The 15,156-nt window shown below is 54.4% G+C and overlaps 2 protein-coding genes across 12 annotated transcripts; one reads left to right on the top strand and one right to left on the bottom strand.

The window, feature by feature from the left end:
* Positions 1-5,140: 5,140 nt before the first annotated feature.
* SMIM29 (small integral membrane protein 29) lies at positions 5,141-7,439 on the top strand. 2 transcript variants are annotated; one of them, XM_084228076.1, is made up of 5 exons: positions 5,141-5,177; positions 6,204-6,386; positions 6,579-6,604; positions 6,839-6,944; positions 7,085-7,439. In XM_084228076.1, exons 2-5 carry the CDS (start codon positions 6,276-6,278, stop codon positions 7,148-7,150), a joined length of 309 nt encoding a protein of 102 aa, XP_084084202.1. In that variant the 5' UTR covers positions 5,141-5,177; positions 6,204-6,275; the 3' UTR covers positions 7,151-7,439. The 2 variants fall into 2 exon arrangements, with proteins under 2 accessions (XP_084084202.1, XP_084084201.1); XM_084228075.1 differs by lacking the exon at positions 5,141-5,177 and having other exon boundaries at positions 6,089-6,386.
* Positions 7,440-8,796: 1,357 nt separating this feature from the next.
* On the bottom strand, positions 8,797-12,994 carry HMGA1 (high mobility group AT-hook 1; the record flags this gene model as incomplete). Of its 10 annotated transcripts, none has more annotated exons than XM_084228369.1 (4): positions 8,797-8,844; positions 10,414-10,464; positions 11,084-11,167; positions 12,893-12,994. In XM_084228369.1, the coding sequence occupies 4 exons, from the start codon at positions 12,992-12,994 to the stop codon at positions 8,797-8,799; spliced, it is 285 nt and encodes a 94-aa protein (XP_084084495.1). The 10 variants fall into 10 exon arrangements, with proteins under 10 accessions (XP_084084495.1, XP_084084494.1, XP_084084493.1 ...); XM_084228368.1 differs by having other exon boundaries at positions 8,797-8,847; XM_084228367.1 differs by having other exon boundaries at positions 8,797-8,850.
* Positions 12,995-15,156: the final 2,162 nt, after the last annotated feature.

Here is a 15,156-nt window from a genome sequence, read left to right on the forward strand (position 1 = left end):
GAATCAAACCAGTGCTGCAGAGGCTGCGGGCAGCTTCGCAGCCCAGCGCTCAACCGCTGCGCCACCGGGGAGGCCCACTGTTTACTTATTTTATCAATTACTGAGAAAGTAAAATTGAAATCCCTGACTATAATTGTAATAGTTTTTCTTACAATTCTATCAGTTTTTAATATCATTTCAAGCTTTTTTATTGGACACATGAACATTTAAGATTGTTAAATCCTCGATTAATTAACCCCTGTGTCATTATGAACTGACTTTCTTTATCCCTGATAATATTCTCTGCTGTGACATCAACTTTGCCTTTAATATTATTAGAGTCCTTAGAGTCCTCTCAGCTTTCTTTTGACAAGCAAAACAGGATGTACTGGTTTTTCACTCATACCCTATTTGAGTTCCTATATTCAAAAGTACATTTCTGTTAGGAGCTCATTCTTGGGAATTGATTTTTTTATTATATTTGACATTGTCTGCCTTTTAATTGAGTTGTTTAGATCATTTTCCTTTAACAAGAAAACTGATACAGGTTTTAGTTTATCCTAATTATTTTCTAGTTGTCTCATCTGTTCCCATCCCCTCCTTTTCTGCCTTCTTTTAGGTTATTTTTTATTCCATTGTCTCTCTTTTGTTAGCTTATTACCTATATTCTGTAATTTTACTAGTTACTTTAGGGTTTGTAGTACAGGCATTTAATTTTCTTTTTTTTTAATTGATTTATGTATGCATACAAGAACTGGGGTGTAGGCCAGAGGTGCAGGGGGTGAGAGGATCCACCAGAGACAGAGTGGGGAGCAAAACAGGCAAACTGAGTGAAATACACTGCTGAGGGGAGCAGCGGGTGAGACAGGAGAGGTCTGCTGCACCATGTGGGTTAATTCCCTGGCCAGGGATCGAACTTCTGCTGCAGTGGCTGGCAATAGCTTGATAGCGCTGTCTTTAACACCTGGGCCACCAGGGAGGCCCTTTCAATTATTTTTGCCCGTTGTCTCTCTGTCTGTGCCATTAGTTACCCATATCCAGGCATATCTTAGAATTGTTGTAGGATAAGTTCCATACCAAAAAAAAAGTGAGTATCATAATAAAGTGAGTCACAGAAAATTTTTGGTTTTCTAGTGCATACAAAAGTTGGGTTCGCACTAGACTGTAGTCTACCAAGTGTGCAACAGCTTTGTGTCCAAAAAAAAAAAAAAACCTGTATATACCTTAATAAAAAAATTTTGGGCTAAAAATTGTTGACCATTGACCATTATCTGAGCCTTCGGAAGTCATAATCATTGTGGTAATGGAGGGGCTTGTAAAAGGCACAATTATCTGCAAGATGAAATAAAATGAGAAATGCCTGTATTAGGCCACTTGAGTTTGTCCCACAGTTCACTGATGCTTTTTTAATTTTCTGAATTCACTGTTGTCATATGTTTCATTCTGGTTGGTTTCTGCTGTCCTCCCTTCATGTTCACCAATCTTTGCTTCTGCATATAATCTCCCATTAATCTCATCTAGTTTTAATTCTCATCTCTGACATTATAGTCTGCATTTATTCAATTTTTAAAAATGTCTTCCTATCTCTCCTTAACTATTTGAACTTAGGGGCCTCCCCTGGTGGCGCAGTGGTTGAGCACTGGGCTGTGAAGCTGCCCACAGCCTTTGCAGTGCCGGTTCGATCCCTGGCCACTGGCAAGGGTCCCACATGGCGCGCAGACCTCTCCTGCCACCCGCTGCTCCCCTCAGCAGTGTACTTCGGTCCTTCTGCCTGCTCTGCTCCCCACTCTGGCTCTGGTGAATTCTCACACCCTCCCGCGCTTCTGACTCTACCCAGTGCTTGTATAAATAAATAAAATAAATCTTTAAAAAAAAAACTATTTGAACTTAGGAATACTGTTTTTCATGTCCTCTGCTAGGTCTAACTCCTGGGTCAGTTATGGGTCAGTTGTTTAGTTTTTTTTAAAGATTTATTTATTTATGCATATAAGAACTGGGGTACAGGCCAGAGGTGTGGGGGGTGAGAGGACTCACCCGAGACAGAGTGGGGAGAAGAACAGGCATATTGACTGAAATACACTGTTGAGGGGAGCAGCAGGTAAGACAGGAGAGGTCTGCTGTGCCATGTGGGTCACCTGCCTGACCGGGGATTGAACTCGTGCTGCAGAGGCTGGGGCTAGCTTCATAGTGTTGTGTCTTAACCCCTGGTGCCACCAGGGAGGCCCCAGTTCTGGGTCGGTTTTAAGTGATGGGGCATTCTCTTCATCATAGATTGTATTGAATATATTCTCCTGCACTTTGCATGTTGTGGTATTTTTTGCAGTTGCCCCTTTTTTTTTTTTAAGATTTTTTTCTTTATAGAGGCATGTTTTATTTATTTGTTTGTTTGTTTGTTTTTTTGTTTATACATGCACTGGGTACAGTCAGAAGCACAGGAGGGTGAGAGAATTCACCAGAGTCAGAGCGGGGAGCAGAGCAGGCAGAAGGACCGAAGTACACTGCTGAGGGGAGCAGTGGGCGGCAGGAGAGGTCTGCGCGCCATGTGGGACCCTCCTCTGGTGGCCGGGGAGCAGCCGGGGATTGAACCGGCGCCGCAGAGGCCGCGGGCAGCTTCGCAACCGAGCGCTCAACCGCTGCGCCACCGTGGAGGCCCTCCCCTTTTTTAATGAACACCACATATTACAAATGTTACTTTGTCAGGGGCTAGATATTTTATATTCCTATAAATCTCTTTAAAGTTAATTCTGGAATGAATCTAAGTTGCTGGTTAATAATTTGATATTTTCAAATTATTGTCAAAGGTCTTGTTTTTATGATTTGTAGGTGTATCTAGAGCAGGGAGTAAGGTCTTAGTGGAAGTGCCCAGGTACTAACCATGGCAGTGTGGGGAAGGGAACAGTCAAAACTTGATGAGGTACACCTCAGTCCTATTTTGCCCCTTCCCTACCTGAGCTAGCGGCTGCATGAAGAACACAGCTGGCAGACCTCCCTGGTGGCCTAGGAGTTAAGTCTCGTACTATCACCACTACTGGGCCTCAATTCGATCCCAACCAGGGAGCTAACTCACATATGATGCAGCAGACCTCTCCTGTCTTGCCTGCTGCTCCCCTCAGCAGTATATTTCAGTAGAGCTGCCTGTTCTGCTCCCCACTCTCTCTGGTGAATCCTCTCACCACCCCCTCCCCGCACCTCTGGCTTACACCCCAGTTCTTGTATACGTAAATAAATAAATCTTTTAAAAAGTTTATCTGGTATTTCTCTCATTTCTTCCCTCCTTTCTCTGGTTCTCCGCCAATCAGATGGTAGCGTTTGGACACAAGAGATCTGAGTGTCCACCTGCCCTCTGGTTGCCAGTTGAGCCCATCTCTGCACCAAACTGCCCTCACCCAGCCTTCTCTAAAAGACCTGATGAAACCAAGGCTAGACCAGGCCAAGTGCCCCAGCCCTCTCAGTTGCATCTGGCTAGCAGGGCCTGGCTCTCAGCACCTCACACTTGCTCCAAAGGCTTCTCTGGCAAGAATAATATGACCAGGCCATCCCTGTATCTCCAGTAACACCCAGGACCCAGGGGGCCTCATCTTAGTTCAGCTGCCACAACTTTTTTCTTGGGTGCATTCCATCAGCTGCCAGAATGGAGTTTTCCGACTTACATGTGATTTTGGAGAGGGGGCTCTGGTATAAAACTATATAGACATATATGTAACTACATACACACCTACGTTGTGTGTATATTGTGGATTCATATGCAGCTGTAAGAAATAAAACAGGGCCTCCCTAGTGGCGCAAGGGGTTAAGTTTGATACCCTGCCAGGGAGCTACCCACATGACACCGCAGACCTCTCCTGAGTCGCCTGCTGCTCCCCTCAGCAGTGTATTTCAGTCTGTCTGCCTGTTCTGATCCCACTCTGTCTCTGGTGACTCCTCTCACCCCCACACACATACTTCTGGCCTGTACCCCAGTTTTTGTATGCATAAATAAATACAGCTTAAAAAAAAAAAAGAAAACAGAACTCCCTTGTACACTTTGCCCAGCTTCCCCCAATGGTAACATCTTACAAAATTATAGCATGTTCTCACCACCAAGATGCCGACATTGGTAATATCCACCAAGCTTTTTTTTTTTTTTAAGATTTATTTATTTATGCATACAAGAGCTGGGGTACAGGTCAGAGGTCTGGGGGGGTGAGAGGATTCACCAGAGACAGAGTGAGGAGCAGAACAGGCAGATTGACTGAAAACTCTGCTGGGGGGAGCAGTGGGCAGGCAACTCAGGAGAGGTCTGCTGCGCCATGTGGGTAGCTCCCTGCCCGGGGATCAAACTCGTGCGGCAGAGGCTGCGGATTGCTTCATAGTGCGGTGCTTAACCCCTTGCGCCACCAGGGAGGCCCACTATCCACCAATCTTAATCAGATTTCCCCAATACGTGACATTTTCGTTATCAGATCCCGAAAGCTTTGACCCATGCTCACCCATGCAGCAACTTAACCGAGCCGGGGAGACCTCACTCCACTGAAGTCTGTGCTCGGAAAAGCGGAAAAGAAGCGAACAAGAGGAACTCAGTATCAGAAGGAGCCGTGTGCGGGGCTCCTAGTGCATGCGCCGTTCCATCCTCACAGCAACCTGTTTCACAGACGCTTAGACTGAGGCGCGCGCGGGCGTCGTGCCGGGCACCGCGGGACCCGACCCCCGACAGCCCGAAGAGCCGGTCGCAGCAGGAGGCTTGGGGGGCGCGGCACCCACCGCTGGCGGCCTCGTGGGCCCGGGCAGAGCCCGCGGAGGAGGGACGTCGGGGCGTGGCCCGGCGCTGCACCCGGGCGCGCACCCAGGGGTGACGACAGCGCCCCCCACTGGCGGCCTCGTATCTCCCGGGCGGGCGCTCGGCCGGGGGCCGCCCGGGGGGCCCGCCGGGTCCCCCCTCGCGCCCCGCCCCTCCCCCTGCTGCGCGGCCCTCGGCTGCCCCCTGCAGCCGCCGGGTGGGCCCTGCAGCCCGGCCGCCCCCGCCTCCGCGCCGCCCCCGCCCCGCCTCCGGATTGGCGGCTCCGGCGCTCGCCGGCCGGCCGGCTTCCGCCACCCCATTGGCTGCGCCCTGATTCCGCGGCCCCGCCCCTTTCCCCGGGTCCTTTGATCACGCGCCGCCTGCGCTTCCGGGGCGCGGGAGCCAGCCGAGGGCGTTGCTGACCGGGCTGCCGCGGCGGGAGGTAAGGCTGGGCCGGGTTGGACGGGCTGCGGCGCGCGGGCGCGGGGCCACGCCTCGGGCTGCCGGGCTGCCAGGATGCCACCGTCCGGGGAGGCCCCTCCGCGCTCCCCGAAACCCCCTCCCGCGGCCTGAGCCTCCATCGTGGGAAGGACCGCCCGCCCTCCGTTGTTGGTCCGCATCCTCGGAGTGACCGGACACCCTCCCCACCTATGCATGTCCCTCCATCATGGGACGGTGAGCACGCGACTCGGGCAAACCTTGGTGCCCCCACGGAGACCCGGGCAAGTAGCTCGCACCTTGCCCTCCGATGGAAACCCAGGCGAACCGGGGTCAGGGGCCTCGGGGCTTGCGCGTGCAGCCGCCACGAACCGTCTCCTTGCATTTGTCGGTGGGCAGTGGGGGCTGACCCTCGCCTTCACCTGTCAGCGCAGGCCAGGGGAGGAGGGGCCTGGGCGGAGCCCCGGGGGGGACCAGCGGGAGGTGACATCATCTCACAGATACAGTCCTGCGCTGCCCACTTGTGTCCACCCTCGCGGCAGAGAGATGTGGGAGAGGGTGTCCAGGTTTTGTCTGGAGAGGTACCAGGGACGAGGAGGGCACGGACTGAGCTGGGCCTCTTCCCCACCTCCCAGACCACAGTGCAGGACCCTCAGGTGTTTTCCCTAATCTGTTTCACTTGAGATTGGCTCAGTGCCTCAGAAGGTCTGGGGCAGGAAGTGGGAATCTACCTCTAGTCTTTCCCCAGGAGTTGAGATCTGCAAATAATTGGACCAGCTCTGGACTGGGTTCCATAGTGCTTTGGGGGTACGAGCTGGGCAGGACTTGGGTCCTCGGTTTGGGCCTTCCCTTGGTACTCTTTACACCCAAGATTTGCCTAGTCCTTGGAGTTAGGCCAGCACACTGACCTGGAGGAGCCCCTGGCCCAGTACCTGACCCAAGTTTCCTGGTATCTCCAGCTCTGGGGGAGGGCTCCAGAGCCTTGATGTCACCCTGGGTGAAACGGTTAACCTCCCTTCTTCCTCCCCAGGGAGCCCAGTGGAGGCGCCCTCCCGAGGCACTACTCCCATGCTGACCACCCAGCCCTGCGGCTGCCGATGTCATGAGTAACACCACAGTGCCCAATGCCCCCCAGGCCAACAGCGACTCCATGGTGGGCTATGTGTTGGGGCCTTTCTTCCTCATCACCCTGGTCGGGGTGGTGGTGGCTGTGGTAAGGAGTCCCCGTCAAGCACACACAGATACCCACAACCTTTGCTATGACAGGGCTGGGTGGGCCTGGTCCAGCCTAGACACAGCATCTCTGCTGTCCTGCTGTGACGGAGTGGAGGGTGTGGAGGTGGGGCCGTCTTGCCTGTGGGCCATTGTGGGCCCAGCAGCCCCCACAGTGCTGTCTCTGTTACAGGTAATGTATGTCCAGAAGAAAAAGCGGTGAGTGTCCCCACCCCTAGTGCTGCCTCCTCTGCACTCTGCTTAAAACTTCTTCTCATAGACCTGAGTTCTCTGCATATATGTCTGCTGCCCCTCAGCCATCTTGAGCCTAGAATTCCCCACACCCCATTAGGGAGAACCCCCTTTAGAATCAGGCATGTATACCCTTAGGGCTGTCAGCTGCTTGAAGAGGAGCTGGATCCCTCTGGCCTGAGCCCCTCTTCTATTTCCCAGGGTGGACCGGCTTCGCCATCACCTGCTCCCCATGTACAGCTATGACCCTGCTGAGGAACTCCACGAAGCTGAGCAGGAGCTCCTCTCTGACGTGGGCGACCCCAAGGTGAGCATCCTGAGCAGGGAAAACCAGGCAGCTGGACACTAGAGCCTGGCCTAGCCCTCCCCATCTGGGCTGACTAGTGGGAGCATCGTGAACTCCCAGGGGTCAGAGCCCAGCCCTGTGGTGTACTCTATCCCCGGCAGGTGGTGCCCGGCTGGCAGAGCGGCTACCAGCACAAGCGGATGCCCTTGCTGGACGTCAAGACATGACAACACCCTGCCCCGGCCCTGATTTTCAGACCGTAGGGCCCTGGAGCGCCCAGCTGCTGCCCCTCCCAGGAGCCCCAGCTTCCCAGCTGGGTACTGGGTCTCAGGTCCTCCCACCCATCCTGTCCGCGACCATCTCCTTAATCCTTGCCTAGCAGCCAGCCCCCCCATCACCTCATTCCCACCCCACTTCAGTCCCCATGGGCTGAGCTTGCCACCCACCCCCAGGCACTAAGGAGGCTCATCTGGAGGCAGTTTGGCCCTTTCCTTGGGCACCACCTTCCTCTAGCTCTCCCGTACTTGGCTTTGGAGTTGTTTCCATGGTGACAGGGCAGATGTACAGCGTTCTGTATGTATATTTTGTAAATAAATTGTTTTGTGGCTAGGGGTGTGGCTGATGAGAGTCTTGTTTCGCCTCCCCAGTAGCCTGCAGAGCTGGGCAGGGTGCCTCCAAAGGGCCCCCACCCCCCCATAGGTAAGACTCCAGTCCAGAAAAGGATATTTTTTTTATTCAAGTAACTGCAAATAGGAAACCAGAGGGGGGGCCCCAGGCTGGGACAAATAATGGCTCCCTCCTCCCCGACAGAACAGGGGGAGAAGGTGGCCCCTACACCCTCGACGGTCAACACAGCCCCCCCCTCACTCTGCTGCAGCATCCTAGGGGCAGAGCCCCACCTTCCCTGGAACTGGGGTATCCGCCTGCTTTGCCCAGGCCCCATCCCCTGAGAGCATCTCGGGGAGGGGGGGGTGGGACAGGCGGCGATGAGGATGAACATTTGGCGCTGGTAGCAGCAGCAATGACAGATGTCGAAGAATGGAACATTGAACAAAAAAACAACACAACTGTCCAGAGGTAGTTTGTGAACAGAGGAAAGATGGAACCAGAACCTTGGGGGCTGGGGAGGAGCAGGAGGGGGGGAGTGGGCAAGGCTAGCTCCTTGTTATTAGTGCCCCATGTGAGGAAAGGGGAAACTGAGGCCTAGAGTGAGAGCAGATGGGGGGGGAGGGGGCTCAGACCCCACCTACCTTCCTTCCAGTACCCCAAAGGGGACTGCTCGACCTAGTACAGGGACTAGGGGAGGCGAAGGAAGAAAAGTGGGTGTGAGCCACACCTGGAGAGCAACACAGGTTGGTTGGGGGCGTCTTGGCCAAGCAGCCCGCTCCACTGACCATACCTGCCAGTACAGTGGAGTGGGGCCTTAGAATGAGATGGGGCTCGGGCCCCTTAAGGCCAGGGGGGCCCACCTAGGCCCCTGAACGGGATACCAGAGGGAAGAGTGGGGGAGCAGAAGGGATCCCCAAACCAAGAGCCCAGACAGCAATGTCCCCACCGCTGACAGCAGGGAGGCAGCAGATGCAGGTTGCAGCTAAGTGGCAAATCAGCTTTGTCCAGGAGGGCAGGTGTGTATACAGGCGGAGGGCTTACTGGGAACTGAGCCCAAAGGAAAACTGCTCCCCACTCGGGCCTCGGGGACCCCGCAGCGGCTGGTGTGCTGTGTAGTGTGTGGTGGTGAGGGTGCAGGTGGGTGGCGGCAGGGAGGGGTGGTGACGCGTGGGCCTAGGGGCGGGGGCGGTGGGAGCGGAGCTGTCCAGTCCCAGAAGGAAACTGCTCCTGGGTGAGGGAGCAGGCGGCACGGCGCGGTCACTGCTCACTGCTCCTCCTCCGAGGACTCCTGCGAGATGCCCTCTTCTTCCTCCTTCTCCTACAAGGCGGGCAGGGCCATCAGTACGAGTGCCAGGCCTGGCCCCCTCCTCCTCCACCCAAGCTTGAGGGGAGGGAGGCCCAGGTCAGAGCCCCGCCACCTCCCCCCTGCACTCGATAGCCCTCCAGAACAGGGATGAGTCAGGGCTGAGTGTGTGGGTGACTCAGCAACCTCCAGAGCCCAGTTTCATTCATAAAAAAAGAAAGAATTTAAAGGGAGGGAAACAAACCACACACATGCTGCTCTCTCAGAGCCAGGCCCCTCTGGACCACGGTGGGGGGGGGGGGCCGTTGGGGAGACCTGCGGAGCCACTGAGAGCCAGGAAGAGAGGAAGTGACTGCCTCTCTGTAGGAGAGAGGAGGTGGCAGGCAGGGGGGGGGGCGGGAAGCGAAGGGGTGACTGGAGGATGCACGAGCCCCCCCTGGTGGATACAGGGGAAGCAGGTGGCCTCAGGCCTGTGGACTGGCCCCCACAGGAGGTCTGACCCCAGGCCAGGGTGGGGAGGAAGGAGAAGTGTGTGCCTGCGGGGCTCACTCACTGGGCGGGAATGCTGGGACACCACATGGGCCTTCGGCCCCCGTGCCAGGCACAAACTCCAAAACAACTTGTTTCCGGTTACTCACTCCTGGGCTCTGGCCAGCACCCCTCTAGCCCCCCTCACCCTTGTGGCTCACTCAGCTCGAGGAACGAATGCATCCAGAAGCTGAGGGAGCAGGTTGGGGGTAGGAAAAGGTCAGAGGGAAGGCTAGGTGACTCTAACTACAGTGAACCCCTAAAGTGGTCTCCCAACTCACATCCACCACCAGTTACTTGAGGGCCCAGAAATGGACATGCCTCCATGTGGAGGCACCTCCACACGGACTCCCATCCAGCAGAGCCCAGCACCCAGGCTGAGCTGCTGCTTCTCCCACCCTTGGATCGTGGTGGGGTCCTCTCCTCATTTCTACATTGGGCAGACTAGATGCCCTCCAGGATCCCCCCCCCGGGGGGGTCTGAGTGTCCTACTATAGATACAGAAAATAGAAACCCCTACACTAGGTCTGACCTGGTTAGGCTCAGACCTCAGCTCCCTCCCTACTCCTTTAAAGGCCTGGGTGGGACCTCCCTGGTGGTGGTGGTGGCGCAGCGGTTGAGCGCTGGGTTGCGAAGCTGCCTGCAGCTCCGGTTCGATCCCCGGCTGCTTCCCGGGCCACCGGAGGAGGGTCCCACAAGGTGCACAGACCTCTCCTGCCGCCCGCTGCTCCCCTCAGCAATGTGCTTTGGTCCTTCTGCCTGCTCTGCTCCCCGCTCTGGCTCTGGTGAATTCTCTCACCCTCCCGCGCTTCTGACTGTACCCAGTGCTTGTATAAATAAATAAAAATAAATCTTTAAAAAAAATAAAAATAAAATAAAATAAAAAAGGCCTGGGTGAATCCCCTCAGGGCCTGGGTACAAGGAATTGCCCATGCTTCCAGCCCCTGCAGGCCAGGGAGAAGCCCTTTCTGTGGTGGGTGTGCAGATGAGGCTTCACCCTCTAACACCTTCCCCACAGAGCCCAGTCGCAACCCCTGCCCCTTCACCTACCAGTTTTTTGGGTCTGCCCCTTGGTTTCCTCCCTGGAGTTGTGGTGGTTTTCTAGGCAGTCAGAGAAAAGATGCACTATGTCAAAGATGTTCACCCAATGCAGTATCCCGGATGATGAGGGGGAGGTATATGGGGTCTCACTACTCACCTCTGCTCAGGACTCACCCCAGTAGGTCCACCCGAGCCCAGCTGGGGATGACTGGCCAGCCACCATTCCCCCAGCATACACACACGCCCCCCACCCATGACTCAGAGGATATGAGTCGCATTTCAGAATAAGTAAAATAAAAAGCAAAACTCTGAAGGCTGATGCCACTGTGACTCTGACCTTCACCCATATCCTCCGGGGCTCTAAAGCACCCCAGGACAGAATGTACCACTCAGCCCGAGTTAGTGGAGCTGTTTCTTCCTTCTCCCCACCTTGCCTTTCCCCAAACCAGGAAAGCTAGAGGACATCTGACTTTTCACCACTGTCCTAGTGTCCCAGGCAGGCCCACCAGGCCCCAAAAGTGAGGCCTCAGCCATCACCTTATTTCCCCTAATTAGAAAGACCCACTGCCGTCCCTTATTCCAGAAGAGGCACCAGAGGCCCTTCTCAGACACCCCCACAGCTGTACCTGTGGGGAGAGGGCCCTGAACTGTCCACCAGGAGGGGCCCCTCAAGCCTTACCCGAGTCTTGGCAGCACCCTTGTTTTTGCTCCCCTTTGGTCGGCCCCGAGGTCTCTTAGGTGTTGGCACTTCGCTGGGCTCCTTCTGTAATGACAGATGGGCAGTCAGGGACACAGGTGCCCCCTGCCCCACCCCCTTCAGAAGACAGAGCCCCTCTGCCCACCCCAGCAGGGTTAGGTCAGCGAATCATCACCCAGGAATGCACAGGAACCACAGAGCTTAAGTCTTAGGACTCATTCACAGTTCTCAGTTTGACCAGCTTTGGCAAAGCCCCTCGCCTGGCTTCCCCAGAGGCACAGAATGACAAGCTGCCAAGAGGACCTTGGGGGCAGGTCTGCCCACATCCAAGCAAGACAATGATTGAGCCTCAGCTTCTTCATCTGTAAATATTGCTCAGACTCACCTTGCAGGGCATCATGAGGGTTAAAGGAAGAATGTGTGCTTGCATGACAACTGGCCAGCACTGCGCCAGGCCCCTGCCCAGCCTCCCTCAGGTGATACATGCTGGCAGCCGCTGCGGGTACAGAAGAGGATCTCCTAGGAGGCTTCTAGAGGGGCTTCCGGCCTCTACCTGCAAACTAGAATCCCCCTGGACTGCCTCCCAAGAGAAGGAACCCCAGAGATCCTTGTTGTTGTTGCTCCTGAATAAGCCAGGGTCAGAATAAAATGCTTGTGCATAATACACAGAAGCTGAGCAGTGAAGGCACATCTGCTCCTGTTTCTGGGGGGGGCTGTCGACTCCTGACACCCCCTCCACTGATCCCCAATCAAAAGGCATGTATGAGAATGGGAGAGGCCATGGGCGGGCTGAAAGGATGTGTGTGTGTGTCCCCCAACACTGTGGGATGGCACAGGGGCAGCTGCATTCCACACTCCAGGTTCCTTCTCGCTCATGCCACAAACTGGTCATTACAGACACCCCTCTACCAGACAGCGGGGGACGCTCGAGCTCTGATGCACAACAACTTCCTGATGTGTCAAGAGCTCCTGTCCTTTCTTCCCCAGCAAAGTAACTGGGCTTCCCCAACAGCTGCCCCTGTGCTCAAGGACACTCACTGAGAGAAACAAAGACCTCCATTACATGACAGCGCCCCACAGCCTGTCTGCCACACCCAAGGGTACCCGCAGGTGCCAGGCTGGCCCTCTCACCCTGCAGGACCTTAAGGTAGGACCGCACCACAGTTATACCAGCAACACCCCAACATTTTCCACTTCTTGGGCTTCATTTCTTTCTACAGAGCCAGGGGCAAAGCCTAGCCCAAGGTCACTCAAAATGAGGCCCAGGAATGAGTGCTTTTTGACATCAGTGACATGAGGAAGTAAGAAACTGACAAGCATTTAGAAGCCTCTATAGTAAACTGACTGAGCAATATCAGCCAGGACAAGTCTAACCCAAACCCCAGACTTTCAGGTGCGGATTTTCTGTTCCTACAACTCATCTTTACGTTTTATACCCACACTAGTCCAAATGGACTGAAATACAGGGTAGGTGTTTTACCAGTGTAAGCGCTGGTTAGATGACCATAGGGCCACTTCTGGACTCTGTGGCCCAGGCTCAGAAAAGAACTCAAATGCCTTAGCCCTCTCTTCTCTCCTGGGTGGTCCCAGGAGGATGTGACCAGGACCAGCATGTGCTGGGGGCACACAGACTTGTATGGGGCGGACACATGTATGCAGGAATGATTTTGCACCCCTCCGTTCCTGGTTTTGCCTGCCAAAATGCCGCTACCTCCCTAGCCCAAAGGGGTAAACTGAGGCAAAGGTTCAGACACCCACCTGACTCCCTACCAGCGCCGTCCCGGGACTCACCGGAGGCTGCTTGCGCGGCCTGCCTCGCCCTCGTTTCTCAGTGCCGTCCTTCTCCTGCTTGGAGGCCAAGGGCTGGCTGGACTTTGAGCTCGACTCACTCATCTTCCTTTTTCTACAGAGCAGGTGGAAGAGCAATGGCTGGGATGCTGGAAGGCAAGAAAAGTGGTTTTAAACAAACGTTTTGCTTCAAGAGCCACCTCCTACCTATCCCCTCAACACCACCCTCAAAGTAGAGGGCAGGAAACTCCCTTCCACCAGGGCGGTACAGGAAGCCCACCCTGCCCACAACAGGCCAGTACAGTACAGCCTAGGAAGCTGCCACAGGGCGGTGCTGGGCCACTGGCCCTAGTCCGTGCCTGCTGTCCTGTTGAGAAGGGCTCTCGGTTGTCCTGCCACCAGCCTAGACCTGACTGGGGTGAGAATAGCCTGGGCAAATAAATGTGGGCAAGGTGAAGGTCCTCGCACTGCCAGGGCCCTCTCTCTAGCCAGTTGCTGTCACTTTTCTCTTTAGGAGGAGAGAATGAGCCCTGGGCAGCCATGGGTATCAAAACCTCCTGCCCTCCACCTTGCTGCCCATCTGCTAAGACTCATGCTTAAGACCAAGTAAGAGGGCCAGCCTTGACAATGCACAACCAGCATGGGCCAGGGATGGTGCCCACCCACCATTTTGCCCCTGCTATCTTCCAGGGAATGCCTGGGGGACTCAAGTTGGTAAGAGACTGGAAGAGGTTGGAAAGTGGCTGGAATCAGCAGCAGCGGGTGAGGTTGGGGAGTTCAAAGCTGAAAGATGGGTTTTCTCTCACCCCTAGGCCCACCTACTCAGATGAGGTCTTTCCCTTGGATGACAGCTGACATAAGGGGTAGGGAATTCTCCAAGATGGACCCTTTGAACAAATGCTAGCTGCCCGTGGAGCGTAGCAAGGCAAACCCTAAAAGCTTCTTGGTCCTTTTCTAGTCTTTTCTCTTCTTACAGACCTGCTGGGTTTAATCAGCCTCACTAATTTGGAGTTATCTAAAACCTCCACTGTAAGGAGCACCTGTACCCGGGTTTGGGAGCCTCTTCTAGAGGATTAAAAAGGATAAAGGGCCCCCCAGCATCTCCATCCCCCCAGTTATTACTCCCAAGTCATTGTGACCTGGGAAGCCTATGGGCTCCACATATTCTTGGGTGGGCAAAAGGTGGGCCCAAATGGCTGCACTTCTGAAAGCCCCTCCATCTGTAAAAATGGGGGTAATGGTAGGGCACCTGCCTCAACCAACTCTCCACACCACTGAGCATCAAACCGGTAATTTAAACATTCCGCAGACTGCAGCACAAGTTTGATCCCAGCTGGCCACATGGTGCAGCAGACCTCTCCTGTCTCGCCCACTGCTCCCCTCAGCAGTGTATTTCGGTCAGTCTGCCTGTTCTGCTCCCCACTGTGTCTCTGGTGAGTCCTCTCATCCCTGCCCCCCCCCTTATCTCTGGCCTGTACCCCAGCTCTTGTATGCATAAATCAATCTTTAAAATAAGTAAGTAAATAAATAAAATGCTTAAAAGAGAAATCTTCACTGATAAAAATAAGAACTAAAACATCTGAAAATGACTTTTGGTCCCCCCCTTCAGATATGCAGTTTCCAATTTTAACCCAGAGAGGAGAAAATGTTTTTAGCAAAACTTGTTATCTCTGGAGGGCCCCATGGCTCCCCATTCTCAAGCCTAGAGATGTTCCAGACAGCAGGACTTTGCTTGGTAATTATCCCATTTTTTAGTATTTCAGTCTTGAAGACCCTTTTAAACAAGGTGGTTGGTGATTTATCGTGCTCCATCATTAGTGGCTTGGCCTGCTCTGTAATTACAGGCAGTGATTAGAATCTTATATTACACCACAGGTTCCCCTTCAAACTAAACATCAAAATTAATCAGCTAAATGAGTGCTGACCTCACCTGAGGTCTGGTAGAGCCCCCCTCACAGAGGGGGCTCCAGTTGGGGAAGTCAGTCCCTGATCCCAGAGAGCCCGGCTGGCTTGTCTGGGGATGATCCAGAGAGTCTCCTTGGAAGTGCTTGCCCCCCCCTCCTAGCTACTGGGGACCCTTAATCCACTCGCTGCCGCACCCCCCCCCCCCCCCCCCCGCCACCAACTGAATGGGCCTGAGGCCCTCTCTATGAGACCAACAAATGCTTGTCTCTTCCACCTGTTTCTAAACATCAGCGAGGCTTGGCAAAGTCGCGTTTAGGGCCCAACCCCTTGCCTCAGTTTGTAATGAGACTTTTCTGGCTTCA

The sequence above is a fragment of the Talpa europaea genome (assembly GCF_964194135.1).
Source record: "Talpa europaea genome assembly, chromosome: 2".
Classification (NCBI taxonomy): Eukaryota; Metazoa; Chordata; class Mammalia; order Eulipotyphla; family Talpidae; genus Talpa; species Talpa europaea.